At 42.6% G+C, this 14,599-nt stretch overlaps 1 protein-coding gene across 1 annotated transcript; it reads left to right on the forward strand.

The window, feature by feature from the left end:
• Window positions 1–11,541: 11,541 nt before the first annotated feature.
• On the forward strand, window positions 11,542–12,985 carry LOC138741571 (zona pellucida-binding protein 1-like). The gene has a single exon (XM_069895825.1). It carries the CDS (start codon window positions 11,626–11,628, stop codon window positions 12,649–12,651), a length of 1,026 nt encoding a protein of 341 aa, XP_069751926.1. The 5' UTR covers window positions 11,542–11,625; the 3' UTR covers window positions 12,652–12,985.
• The last annotated feature ends 1,614 nt before the right edge of the window (window positions 12,986–14,599 follow it).

Genomic DNA, 14,599 nt, shown 5'->3' on the forward strand with positions numbered 1-14,599 from the left:
CCCTCATGCCTCCTCCACCCCTCAATTCCACCCAAACAGCCTCATTGGACGATCCCTCCAAACCATCCTGCCACCTCATGGCAGTAATGTCCTCCTTCATAAGCAGAGCAACTCCTCCCCCTTTTTAACCTCCTGTTCTATCACATCTAAAACATTTGTATTCTGGAATATTACTACTTTTCGGGGAAGCTTGCAATCTAAATCACACCTCATGAATTTAATGTCCAGCTGATGACCCAGGCCACGTTGCTCCACGTAAAAGCACCAGGACTAAGGCGCACAGGAACTTGAGGTGTGCAGTGTAAACAACCACAAGGTGAGTAATTATGTTAATTTATCTTAAATTTTTCAGATTTTCCAACATTGCTGTCTAGAAAAACACTAATGTAGTTTAAAAAACAATTTATTACAACATCACGTCATGTCCTCACTGCTACAAAGAGCTGTAAAAACATGCTTATTCAATGATATGGTTGTAAGTTTCCTCAGTTCTCTCATTTACAGTCTGATTTAATTCAGCTATTAACCACTCAAATTGCAAGAAATGTTCACATAATCTATTTTTATCATCTGCATAAACTTTGTGGGAAGGTTCCAGCAAGAAATCAAATAGCTGAGGTAAGTTGATCATTACATGGTTTGGAACTTAAAGTCAAGGTGAGCTGAAGGTCCTTTCACGATCACAGAAACAACGATGGTCAGGAACTAAATATTTTGCATGGTTCCACATTTTTGGAAATTAAGCATTTAGACTCACCTAGTCAAAGAGAAATACTGAAATATTGTTACTTCTCATTTCCTCGATGCAAATATATTATGGGCTCTTCCATAATTTCCATTTTCTATTTGATGAAGGGCCCCAATCATTTATCAACTGCATCCATCCTTCTCCAGAGCTGAGCCAATCCATAGACCAGTACAGCACAGTTACAAGCCCTTTGGTTCATGTATCAGTGAGGTCCCCAACTCAAACTAAAATCCTGCTGCTTGCACCAGGTAGATATCTTTCCATCCCCTTTAAGTCCATGTGTCTATATAGAAACCGGAAATGCTATCATTTGACTTGCTTCCACCAGAATTTCTGGCAGCCTGTTCCAGGCTCCCGGCATAGTTCTCTATTAGATTGGCCAACTTCATATAGAAAGAATAGAAAATGAATAAATTGGTTCAGGTTGGAATTCTTTCAATGCAATCACTCCCAATCTGTGTCTCAATTCCATGAAACTGGCTTTATCAACATTTTCCTTGCTCTAGCTGATTTTTAAAAAATAATCAGTTTATTTGTTAATTTCATTTTTGAAACAGAGTATTTGTGAGAGAGGATTTCCAATCATCCTGTCCTGGAGCCTCCACATTGATGCAACCAAAAAGAAGGCTCACCAGCAGCTATATTTTGAGAGTTATCTGAGGAGGTTCAATAGCTCACCATAAGCTGCTACATATGTACCGTGGAGAGCATTCTGGCTGGTGGCCTCACTGCCTGATATGGACTCACCAACTCTCAGGACAAGAACTCGGCCTGCAACATCACAGGCACCAGACTCCACTCCATTGGGGACCTCGACACGAGGCGGTATCTTGGAAACAAAATGCATCCTCTATCCTCAAAGACTCCCACCACTCAGGCCATGCCTTCTTCACTCTGCGATCATCAGGGATACGGTACAGGAGCCTAAAGATGAGGACTCAGCGACACAAGGACGGCTTCTTCCATGTTTACACTATAGATGCTGCCACAAAACATTGAATTTCATGACCATAAATTCTGTCTGTCAATTTTTTTGTTCCAGATTCTCAGGCAAAACTAGGAGAACAAATCTCTTTTGAATCTATTGATATCTTGAAGATCAAAAGGCCTCAAAGTCCAAGGAAATACAATTCCTAATTTGTGTACTTTCTTAATATAGACCTTTGAGTTGATGTATTGGATTGTTTAACTGTACTGTAACCTTAACAAATCCAATAGGTTCTTCCTGGAACATGGTCCTAAGAATTGAATTCAGCACTCCGTGTGTGGTGTCACCACAACCTCTTCTGTATTGGGGTTTGGGGAGAAACCTGGTGAAATCACTGCATTGGAAATATATGACCTACTTAACAACTCTGGACGACCTCATGGAGTTACAATAAAAATATTGCTCATGAGATAAAATGTTTTAAGCAAAAGTGTGATAAGGAAAAGTTGGGGGAGCAATGATGGAGTTGCACCTATTGGACTCCTTTCTTTTAATCAATTGCAGGAGAAATTTGATATTTCAGTAAATTCTTTATTTGTGTATCATCAAGTTAGAGCTTTGATAAAAGATAATTATGGTACAGAGATGAATCTACCCATGTTGATGAAATTTGAGTCTTTAATTTCTTCTGCATCGAAGAAAGGTTATATTTCGGATATGTATCAACTGTTACAAGAAGCTATGGATGAGCCGGGTTGGGAGAAATCTAGGATTAAATGGGAAAGTGATTTAACTTATATTTTCTCGGAAGATCATTGGGAGGCTATGAGTAATGATTGTGTAACTAAAGTGACCAATGCACGATACAGAATGGTTAATTATAATTTCTTACATCAGTTATATTTGACTCCTGAGAAATTGAAAAAGTATGGGTTTCGATTCTTGTTTTAGATCTGGATTATGCACTGGAACTTTTTGCATGCAGTTTGGTCCTGTGTTAAATTACAACCATTTTGGGAAGGAATTAGGTTGATTTTGGAAAAATTATTTAAAATTAAGTTACCGTCGATTTTTTTTGTTGGGATATATGGTTTCTTTGAAAGGATTAGGGTTGGACAAATTTCAAATTGCTTTTGTACGTCTAGTGTTATCTGTGGCATGAAAGTGTGTAGCCAGTACCTGGAAAGATAACGTGGAAGTTAATATTATCCGCTGGCATAATGTTGAGAAATTGTATTATTATCGAAAAAATTACATGCAATTCACATGATAATTAATCGTTTTTGTTCAAACTCCTTATTTGGAGTTTTTAAATTTAGAAATATTTTAAAATATTTTCTATACTTTCTGTATTATTCTTATATCATTGAAGTTTGAGGTTGAAGACTTTTCATTGGAGCTGAATAAAGTTGAATTAGAAGTTGATGCTCTTGGGATCTTAAAGCCCTTTTTTGGCCATTGGCAGATGTCATTTTGTTTGTCTGCTAGGGCTCTGCATCCACAAAAAAAAAGTAACTCTACTTCCTCAAAGGATAACAAAATGCGATCTTTCTTGGATATTAAGATACAAATCACCTCCTTCTGCATCTAAATTTCAAAGATTGCACTTACATTTTCCATAATATTTGTGAATGTTACTCTGCTTTAATCCAACTGCAAACAAAAAAATTGTTCCAATGTAGCCGCGCGCAACTCGAAAAGAAGATACACACACGAATGTAGTCAGGTTAACCTCTATTATTGGGGGCTCAGGCCTGACTTTTATACCTCTCGTTTTCCCGCCTTTATTCCCTTTTGCTGACGCAGCGACCCACATTTCTTTCTTAAGATACTGCCTGATCCGCTGAATGTTTGTAGCATTTTATATTCTAAAATGTTAGTACCATCTTCTCTGGCAGCTTGGAGAAACTGAGCATGCCCTACCTCAAACAAAGTGTTTGCATCCCTCCTCCCCCACCCCCCAATATACTGGACTCCATCTCTCTCTCTCCTCTCTCTGGAATGGTGGCATCCAATGCCCATTCCTGGGTTTAAAACTGCTGAATCTTAGCAAGGTGCAGGGCATGGTCTACCTAGGGGAGACACCAGCTGAATGTTGTTCCAATTCCCCAGCATTGTCTAACTCCTTACAAAATTTCACCTTTAAAGACAGAGAGATGCAGCACAGAAACATGTCTGCATTCTCTAGTCTCCATGGATGGGTAAACACTGGCTCAGTCTTCGAAGCCCACATCTCTTGAAATGAATAAAACTAATCAGGTTGTAACCTAATGAAATTGCTTTTAATCCTATTAAAAACTTTAATACCAGCTTCATAATTCATTTAGACTTTGAAAAGAAAAATGATGACAAAAAAAAATTCAATCTCCTTGCACCTGCCAGTTTCATTCACCGAAACAAACTGCAATAATTTCGCCTCTTTCCCTGTCCCCATCGCACCCCCCTTGCCCTAAACTCACGACCTTTAATACTGATCTTGTTGGGCTATCAAAAGACTCTTGCAATTTAATTCAGGAATTATCCACCTTCAAAACATTGTATCCTGGTGGATATTGGTCACAAAAAGCATTAACGATTTTAAGGTAAAGGTTCCATTATTGGAGTACAACAGACATGAAATTCTTTGTCCTGCACTCCTCACAGGATGCCTCAGCACCTGGTGTTGCCAGGCAGTCTCCCCTCCTAGTATTGACCAGTATCGATCCTGCTTAGCTTCCGAGATCAGACAATCTCAAGTGTATTCAGGCTATAGGTGCTGTTTCACTTTATATTTTCCCTTTGAGTGTTTCGAAATCTATTGTCCACCTCCAACAGTGTCTTTGTGCCCATTAATTCAATCCTTATAATTTGATTAGATGCCAAATATAATCTCGACTCACAGCTATATGTGCTTCTTGAACATAGACTTCTACCTCTTTTTTAAAAAAATACATTCACATTCTCATCTGAAATTCACTCCTCTTTAAGGTGAGGTATTTGTTGATTATACATTTAATTCTCAACTTCTTAGGTAATTAGGGTCCATGCTACATCCAGCAAGGATTGGACCACCATTTACTAAAAGATGGATGACTATCACACAAATTGACAGTAGGAATCTCAAAAATATAAACATGCAAAGATTTACTGATGTCGTATCATCAGGCCATTAATATCCTGCCAGGCCAGAAACACAAGCAAATCCTGCATATTGTTTGGTACAAGGCTCATCTCCTTTGCAAAGACATTCCAGCATCTCCACCCTGGTACATTCTTTTTCCTTTGAAAGAATGGCTTTCAACTACACAAAATTTTCAGCCTTGCCCTCAACAATCCACCATAGAACAATGCAACACTACAGCAAAGAAACAGGCCCTTTGGCCCTTCTAGTCATGCAGAACTATTTTCTTGTTTGGCCCCCACATATCTCTGCTTTCCAAATTTTCATTAAATGTCATAATTTAGCCTGCATTTACCATTTCACACTCATACCACTCTCTGAATATTCCTGTCCCTTTCGGGGTAGCATGGTTAGTGTAGCGATTAGCACAAATCGTGTTACAGCGCCAGTGATCAGGAGTTGGTACTTACTCCCCACATCTGCATGGGTTTTTCCCCCCAGGTGCTCCAGTTTCCTCCCACATTTCAAAATATACTGTGGGTTGTCGGTCAATTGGGCTTGTGGTCTGAAAGGGCCTGTTACCAAGTTGGATGTCTAAATTTAAACTTTTCACCTTTCACTTTTAATGCACATCCTCTAGTTCTGGTCTTGCCCCACCTCAGTGGAAAGAGCCTGTTGGAATTTACTCAATCTATTCCAGTCAGTATACCTATGTAAAATCTCCCCTTATTCTTTTAAGGTCCAGAAAATGAAGTCCTAACCTTTCTCTGTAACTCAGTTCTTCAATATCCTGGCAACACCCTTGTAGATTTCCTCCACGCTCCTTCAATCTTATTGGTAAGGTGACCAGATTGGATCTTCATCCTCAAATCAGAGTTTTCAATCCCTTGGCCCTTATCACATTGTGGGCCAGTGGTAAAGCACAGTCCTGCAACCCATCAAGTCTTTATCCTCCTCTTCAATACCCACAAATTCCACCTCTAGACATTTGTGTGTGTACACGTCCAGATACGGACTTGGAAATATTGCCACTACTCAGTCAAAATCTCAGAATGACATATCATCATTGTGGTACAGATTGGGGTTCAAGTTCCACATCGTCTACAAGGAGTTGGTACATTTTCCCTGTGTCTATGTGGGCTCAACTTTCCTCCCACCATTCAAAGACCCCAACAATGAAGACGCTGTTTACATCCAGTACCGCACGGATGGCAGTCTCTTCAATCTGAGGTGCCTGCAAGCTCACACCAAGACACAAGAGAAACTTGTCCGTGAACTACTCTTTGCAGACGATGCCGCTTTAGTTGCCCATTCAGAGCCAGCTCTTCAGCGCTTGACGTCCTGCTTTGCGGAAACTGCCAAAGTGTTTGGCCTGGAAGTCAGCCTGAAGAAAACTGAGGTCCTCCATCAGCCAGCTCCCCACCATGACTACCAGCCCCCCCACATCTCCATCGGGCACACAAAACTCAAAACGGTCAACCAGTTTACCTATCTCGGCTGCACCATTTCATCAGATGCAAGGATCGACAATGAGATAGACAACAGACTCGCCAAGGCAAATAGCGCCTTTGGAAGACTACACAAAAGAGTCTGGAAAAACAACCCACTGAAAAACCTCACAAAGATAAGCGTAGACAGAGCCGTTGTCATACCCACACTCCTGTTCGGCTCCGAATCATGGGTCCTCTACCGGCATCACCTACGGCTCCCAGAACGCTTCCACCAGCGTTGTCTCCGCTCCATCCTCAACTTCCATTGGAGCACTTTCATCCCTAACGTCGAAGTACTCGAGATGGCAGAGGTCGACAGCATCGAGTCCACGCTGCTGAAGATCCAGCTGCGCTGGGTGGGTCACGTCTCCAGATTGGAGGACCATCGCCCTCCCAAGATCGTGTTATATGGCGAGCTCTCCACTGGCCACCGTGCACCAAAGAAAAGGTACAAGGACTGCCTAAAGAAATCTCTTGGTGCCTGCTACATTGACCACCGCCAGTGGGCTGATAACGCCTCAAACCGTGCATCTTGGCGCCTCACAGTTTGGCGGGCAGCAACCTCCTTTGAAGAAGACCGCAGAGCCCACCTCACTGACAAAAGGCAAAGGAGGAAAAACCCAACACCCAACCCCAGCCAACCAATTTTCCCCTGCAGCCGCTGCAACCGTGTCTGCCTGTCCCGCATCGGACTTGTCAGCCACAAATGAGCCTGCAGCTGACGTGGACTTTTACCCCCTCCATAAATCTTCGTCCGCGAAGCCAAGCCAAAGAAGATGTGGGCTCAACTTTCCTCCCACCATTCAAAGTGTACTGGAGATATAGGTTAATGGGGTGTAAATTGGGCGGTATGGACTCGTGGGCCAAAATGGCTCTATGCAGAGTCACCAAGTATCAGAAATGGCCATTAAATATTGCCTTGCTCACAAAACCCATAAACAGCAAAACATCACACACAACCTCAAATGCTGACACAAAATGTTCCATGTCTGGCTGTATTTTTCAATTAAAAATAGGATCCAACCACTTTGACACAGCATGGGAAAGAATGTTGATGAGGGAAGTCTCACTATGCTACAGATTTGTTCTCTTGGCAGGGATAAGTGTCCTTGATCTGCCTTCTTAAATATAAATTTGTTCAAACACACAGCAAGATAAAGAGAGATAACACACGTTATTTTCAAATAGGAAATGATGCTTCTCAGGAAGACTTTGCCCTGCTAGGATTTGCCACTTCACTGGGCAATGAAAATGCAATTCACACTGATAGAACATCAAACAAATTCTACTGCTGAACTGTACAGTTTTCCTTTGGATGTGCAACTATGCCTGAAGCTCTTTATGCATTAATATAACAAGGATAGCAGATGAAAAATTGTATTCAACATTTAGCAACCAACCTTGGCAATAAGCCACTGGGACAAATAGATACAAAAGCTTATGTTCATCACAGTGAGCAGGAGATTGAATACCTTCTAATAAACAAATAAAGACTGAAAGATTATACAGTGAAAGAAATACCATTTAAGTCTGGCTGAGATCAATTCATTCCTCATGAATACCACAACAAACCCTTACTGGCAGACTGGCTAATTTCAAAAAGGACATTTGAGCCTGTTACAATTGCTGCCACAATCCACCAAAATAGTAAATTTGACAGAAAATGCAGGAGCAGAATTAGGCCATTTGGCCCATCAAGAACCTATCAATCTCCACTTTCCACAACCCTACTACAGCACCAGTGAACCAGGTTCAATTTGGCCCTGTCTGTAAGAAGTTTGTACCTTTTCCCACGTCCGCGTGGGTTTCCTCCCAACAGGGGTTGTAGGTTGATGGCAGCAGAGGCTCGTGGGCCAAAAGAGCCTGTTACTGGGCTGTATGTCCAAGTTTAATTTACAATTTATTTTTTAAAAAATTTAAATAGACCAAACGATGGCCTCCACGGCCACAAATTTCACAGATTTACCACCTTCCAAAGAAGCTTACATTTAATCAGCATTCATGAGCCAAAACTGCCCAAACACACCAATTAACCACTCACTTCTGTGCTCAAGGGATGATGTCCATTGATGCTGAAGCTGTGTTCTCTGGTCCTAGACTCTCCTGCCACTGGAAACAACTTCTCCAAGTCCACTTCACCCAGCCCTTTCCAAATTCAGTAGGTTTCAATGAGATCCCTCTCATCTTTTTAAAACTCCAGCAAAGGCAGGCCCAGAGCCATCCAACACTCCATATACATTAACACCCCAATCCCTGGGATAATTCTGCTAAACCTACTCTGGACCCTCTCCAACACCAGCAGATTCTTTCTTATATATGGGGCCCAAAACTACTCACAATACTTCAAGTGTATCTGACCAATGCTTTAATCAAACTTCAGCATTCCGTCCTTGCTTTTATATTCTAGACCTCTTGAAATGAATGCTAATATTGCATTTGCTCTCCTTACTTCTGACTGCATTTGTAAGTTAACCTTTAAGGAATCCAATGCTGGGACACAAAGTCCCTATGATCCCCTGCTTTCTGAAATCATTCCCCATAAAATGCCAACTTAACATAAAAAACATATTATAGAATGATCAAATCCAATTTCTTGATCCCTGTTCAACATTTTGGGACACACACAGAAGGTTCCCACATACTGAGTTACTAACACAAGTTCAGTTGGCAAAGAAGTCCTACAATCAATGCAATCTGAGGAGGTTGGTCTTAAACCATGACCTAATGTGCAAAACAAAAATACCCAGGTCTGGGAACTGAATTCATCCTTAATGTGACAGTAAAACTTTGTTGTGTTTGCACTTACCCCAACTGGAATTCTCTGCAAAAATGATGAAAGTGGCTTAAAAATCATTTAACAGAACAATTGAACAGTTTGGACACCCAAAAGAGTGCACTAAAAATGGGGCCTGTGTGGTTGCTGGTGCACTCAATGTGACACAGCTGTCTGCATTTAACTCTTAAAGGCACACTCCCAATGGTTGCCAGGGAGGAGAGAAGTGCTGCAGGGAATGGAGAGGGTTGGGGTTCCCAACATCACAAAGGTCCTGATGTTAGATATAAGTTGAATTGATGTGATGCAGAAGGGGACCTTGGAGTGAGATGTCCAAGATCTATGGTGTATTCTACAATAAACTCATCATCACCATTTTATCAGGCTTCTGAGGATGTGGACTACACTTCATGAGATGCTGTATCCACGTGGGTGGAATAGAACAAGGTACTCGAGAGGTTTACCCCTGGGAACTTAAGACTGTCTACTATTGCCACCTCATCACCATTGATATGGACCAGGAGGTGCGCTTCACCCATCCGCCAGAAGTCCATAGCCAGTGCTTTGATCTTGCAGCCATTGATGGGTGTTTTCCTGGGACCAAGCCGCAAGTCCCTCCATATCCCTTCTGTACTCTTTCTCATTATTGGCGATCCTGCCTGTGGTGATGTCATCTGAAAATTGATAGGTGAAGTTAGAACAGTGTTTTTGAACACATAGTCATGGACGTACAGGGAGTACAGTAGAGCAGCCATTCTCAACGGACACCCCCCATGCCGGGGGCACAGTTCATTTCAATAAAAGCCTTGATTTATTGGTCACCTCACATAACAATTTTTAAAATGTATTTATTATTATATAGTCAGAAGAAGAGAGGTATGGAAATGAAAACTTGATTGCTTTACAAGCAGTGGTTCTCAACCTTTTTCTTTCCACTCACATACCACTTTAAGTATTCTCTATGCCATCGGTGCTCTGTGATTAGTAAGGGATTGCTTAAGGTGGAATGTGGGTGGAAAGAAAAAGGTTGAAAACTATTGTTTTAATCATCCCTCATTGACTTTTTATGTGCATGGTTTCAGAACTCCAAAGGAAATGGGCCAATGACAGTTTTTCCCAAGTAAAATATTTCAGTAACAATTGGGTCTAGAGCAGTGGTTCTCAACCTTCCCTTCCCACTCACATCCCACCTGAAGGAATCCCTTACTAATCACAGAGCATCGATGGCATTGGGATTACTTAAAGTAGTACGAGAGTGGACAGAAAACTGGTTGAGAACCACTGTACTATCTGCTGTACTAATATAGCTCATCCCAGGCAACATCCAGGTAAATCTCCTCTGCACCTTTTCCAGCAATATCTTCAGTTTCCCAGCAACCCACAATGGGCGGCAACTGGTCAGCATGGATGTGCTAAGCTGAATTGCTTATTTCCATGCTGTATGACCCATAACTACAATCAAGCATTTAAAATAAACCAAAGTTCATGCACAAAAGAGGTTGGGCCAATCATAATACTTTTTGACTGTGATAATAACATTGGCACTTAATCGTGCTTTAATAATTAGCACACTGAGGGGATAACAGCAGTTGACATTCGGCAGTTGAAGGACCCAGAAGGGGTGCGAGCTTCTGGTAACTTGCAGTCAGTCAAAGGACCCGCGCAGGCTGCGGCCTGCTGCGGTGGAATGACCCACACAGGCTGGCTCATGGGAGCCAGGTATCGGAATCAGGATTTGAGAGGGTACTGACATCAAGAAGGGTTCGAGAAGGGCCTCAGAAGGTTTGCTGATCGCATTGGAGGATTGGACCTGGAGCTTAAGGCTGTCTACTATTGCCACCTGCTGTTTCTATGAGAGCACTGGAGGCGAATCTACGGACATTCGGCGTCTCTGAAGCGACTCTCTCATGCTTCTCTTACTGTGGGCACTGGGCAATGATCAAAGCAACTCTTTGTTTCCCTTACAGCAAACAAAAATTGATGTTGGAATGTACATTGCAGGACAATAAAAGAAACCTTGAACAACAAAACCAAAACATCTGTGCATGAGCAAAGCGCATGATGTTCCTTGACCCCAGTGGGAATTGGCGTGAGAAGTTCTGTGTGGTGAATCATTCCTCAATTTCCATTCATTCTCCATGAATCCAAACTGAGAAACCCTGCCAAAGCTCACCACATCCTCATGCCCATATTCCCCAGTAGGATCCGGCCATCAGGAGAAGCAAATAAACTGATTTGCTCTTGTCTTTGCACCAAGGGCACTAATCGATGCCAGAGGGAAAGGCAGATCTTTCTCATCCATGTCTACTCCGTTTCACTGAGTTATGGGCGTTCAACTTGTTAGAAAGTGGCTTCGTAATTGTGCAACAGTTGGACAATCCAGGCTGAATTCTAATTTTCAAAATGGCTCCAGAATTCAGGCACAAACCACAACAGTCTTTCGATGTCACAAGGCGATTGAAATTCGACCGATGACTTCACAATTCTGATCATTGTGACCACAAAGGGCAGATGGTGACATCAGAAAATTGAATAGTCGGCAGAGACCATGGGGACAAAATGAAGGCAGGATGATTAAAGGAGGAAATGACACCCACCCTCAAATACCTCTTGGTGTATGGGGTGATGTTTGGAGGATTGCTCAGATGGACTGCTCTCACGACTGAAGCGCCGCAGAGTGCTAACCGCTTTCCCCAAAGCCTACTGCTCGATGACCGTTCCTCGGAACAAAAGGTGATTGGCTCGGATGATGGTCCTGTGAAGGTTTACATCCAAGTGCGTGCGAGCACCCCACGGATTCTTTGCTCGACGCCGCAGCTCAGGAACATGGAGCTGATGGACCCCAACTTCAGTTGGAAAGGGCCAAGGGGAGTGCAACTTTCCAACAGGCCAGACATACAAATATCCCTGACAGGCACCCTGATCATGGAAAACTTCCACAAGGAACTATCAGGATTATACGTCTGCACAATTTATTTCTATAGTCCCAGTGCAAAGTCCTTGCAGTCCTTGAATCTGAAGTACTTCTTGTACGCTTACCGGGACCCCAACTATTCCTATGAATTTCAGGTTCAGTATCATGCAGCCGAATGCCACAACACGTACAACAGCCTCTTCTTAAAGAGGTTGCATGGTGCGTTGAATCAGCTGACCTCAGACTTAGCTTATTCAATCAGTATACACAAGTCAACATGCCACACTCTCAAAGTGCCGCTGGCTGGCATACAGTACGAGTTGTTTCTCACGCTGAAGCTACACCTTGACGTGGAAGAATTGGACAATATCTGTGAGAACAACTTAGAGGACTGCGATCACAACCTGCGGCTTGAGAAAGTACGGCACAGAGTAGAGGCGTTCTTCTCCAAGCAGGCGGAGACGTACCGTGAGATTTTCGGCCTGCTGCCCTTTGTCTACTATATCGATGGGACGCTGCAAGTGATCCGCGTTGATCGATGCAAGCCTGGCTTTGGCAAGGACCGCAAGAAGCACCCGAACTGCCCAGAGTGCTGTGTGGTGTGTAGTCCGGGTTCCTTCAGCAGCGGACGTCACGTTAGCTGCTTGCCCTGCACCGAAGCCCACCATTATGGAGAATCGGACTGTGACATCGACTGAGTGATTATCTTGTGTACTTTATGAATCATTACAATCTTGTCCAGACAGCACTGATGACATTTAAAAGAAACCTGGGCATGTAGGGATCAGGAAAGAAGCCCCAGCTCATATGTACTGAAATGTGGCATCCTGCCTTTTAAATTTGAGGAATATGTGCAAGCTGCCTGCTTCCATGTGGTCTGTTGTAGGATTGCACTCATATTGAGGAGGCAGGGTGGTGACTACATTGTAATGAAAATTTGATAAGATTCATGTTTATTGTTGAAATTGTTCAGCCTGTCATATTCCCAGTCGACAATAATGCTTTGTTAATAAACTTTGGAATATAATGTTATATGGATGGATTTAATTTTTGCACAGTTCATGCAGTCTCAAGACTTAGTCAAGAAGAATGGGAACGATTTCTGAGCCCTTTGAACTATTTACTGCCTCTTAACTGATTGGTTGGAGTGTGGAAGATTTCTGCTGTCATTTGTCTATTTCACCACAGGTTTAACCTGCTAATAATTTTTTCCACAGTCTAATCAGATGATCCACCTGCTCATTCCCTCACCACAACCCCCAAGTGGCCCCACCAGAACCTTCGACTGGTCCAACTGCAACCCCCAAATGGCCCCAACCACAACCCCCAACTGGCCCCACCACAACATAAGATTGCGTCTGAAGATACTTTGGTTTGATCTTCCCAGCCAGAAATAAATCTCATCCTTGGAGACTCCTTGTTTATTAGGAAAAATTTGTGAACCCAACTGGTAACACATTCCCACACATTTGTTTCTTCAAAGCTGATGAATTATAACCATATCGCCATATACAGCACAGAACAGGCCAGTTTGGCCCTACTAGTCCATGCCGGAACAAATCCCCACCTTCATAGTCCCACTGACCAGCACCTGGTCCATACCCCTCCAATCCTCTCTCCTCCATGTAATTATCCAGTCTTTCTTTAAATGTAGATAGCGTCCCTGCTTCAACCACCTCCGGCGGAAGCTTATTCCACAGCCCAACCACCCATTGCGTGAAGAAATTTCCCCTCATGTTCCCCTTATAATTTTCCCCCTTCAATCTCAAACCATGGCCTCTGGGTTGAATATTCCCCCACTCTTAATTGAAAAAGCCTATCCACGTTGACTCTCTCTGTTCCTTTTAAAATCTTGAACACCTCCATCAAATCCCCCCTCAATCTTCTACGCTCCAGAGAAAAAAGTCCCAGGCTGCTCAACCTTTCTCTGTAACTCAAACCCTGACATCCTGTCAACATTCTCGTGAACCTTCTCTGCACTCTCTCTCTATTTTGTTTATATCCTTCCTATAATTTGGTACCCAAAACTGTACACAGTATTCCAAACTTGGCCTCACTAATGCTTTGTACAATTTCATAACATCCCAACTCTTGAATTCAATACTCCGATTTATGAAGGCCAACATTCCAAATGCCTTCTTCACCACACCATCTACCTGAGAATCAACTTTGAGGGTACTCTTTACCATAACTCCTAAATCCCTTTGTTGCTCTGCACTCCTCAGTTGTCTACCATTCAATGTATATGACCTATTTAGATTTGCCTTTCCAAAATGCAACACTTCACACTTATCCGTAATAAATTCCATCAGCCATTTCTCAGCCCACTCCTCTAGCTTTCCTATATCTCGTTTTAAGCTACGGTAATCTTCCTCACTGACCACAATACCACCAATCTTTGTATCATCTGCAAACTTACTTATCCAATTCACAACCCCTTCTTCCAGATCGTTAATATATATATAACAAACAATAGTGGACCCAGGACCAATCCCTGAGGAACTCCACTAGTCACCGGCCTCCAATTTGACAAACAATTTTCTACCACTATTCTCTGACACCTCCCATCCAGCCATTGCTGAATCCATTTCACTACCTCCTTATTTATACCTAATCCCTCCACCTTTTCTCCTAACCTCCTGTGGG

This window comes from Narcine bancroftii, chromosome 8, assembly GCF_036971445.1.
Source record: "Narcine bancroftii isolate sNarBan1 chromosome 8, sNarBan1.hap1, whole genome shotgun sequence".
In the NCBI taxonomy this organism is placed as follows: Eukaryota; Metazoa; Chordata; class Chondrichthyes; order Torpediniformes; family Narcinidae; genus Narcine; species Narcine bancroftii.

What these genes read in the sequence shown, in the direction of transcription:
- LOC138741571 (XM_069895825.1), top strand. Translation starts at nt 11,626, where the DNA reads ATGACACCCACCCTCAAATACCTCTTGGTGTATGGGGTGATGTTTGGA.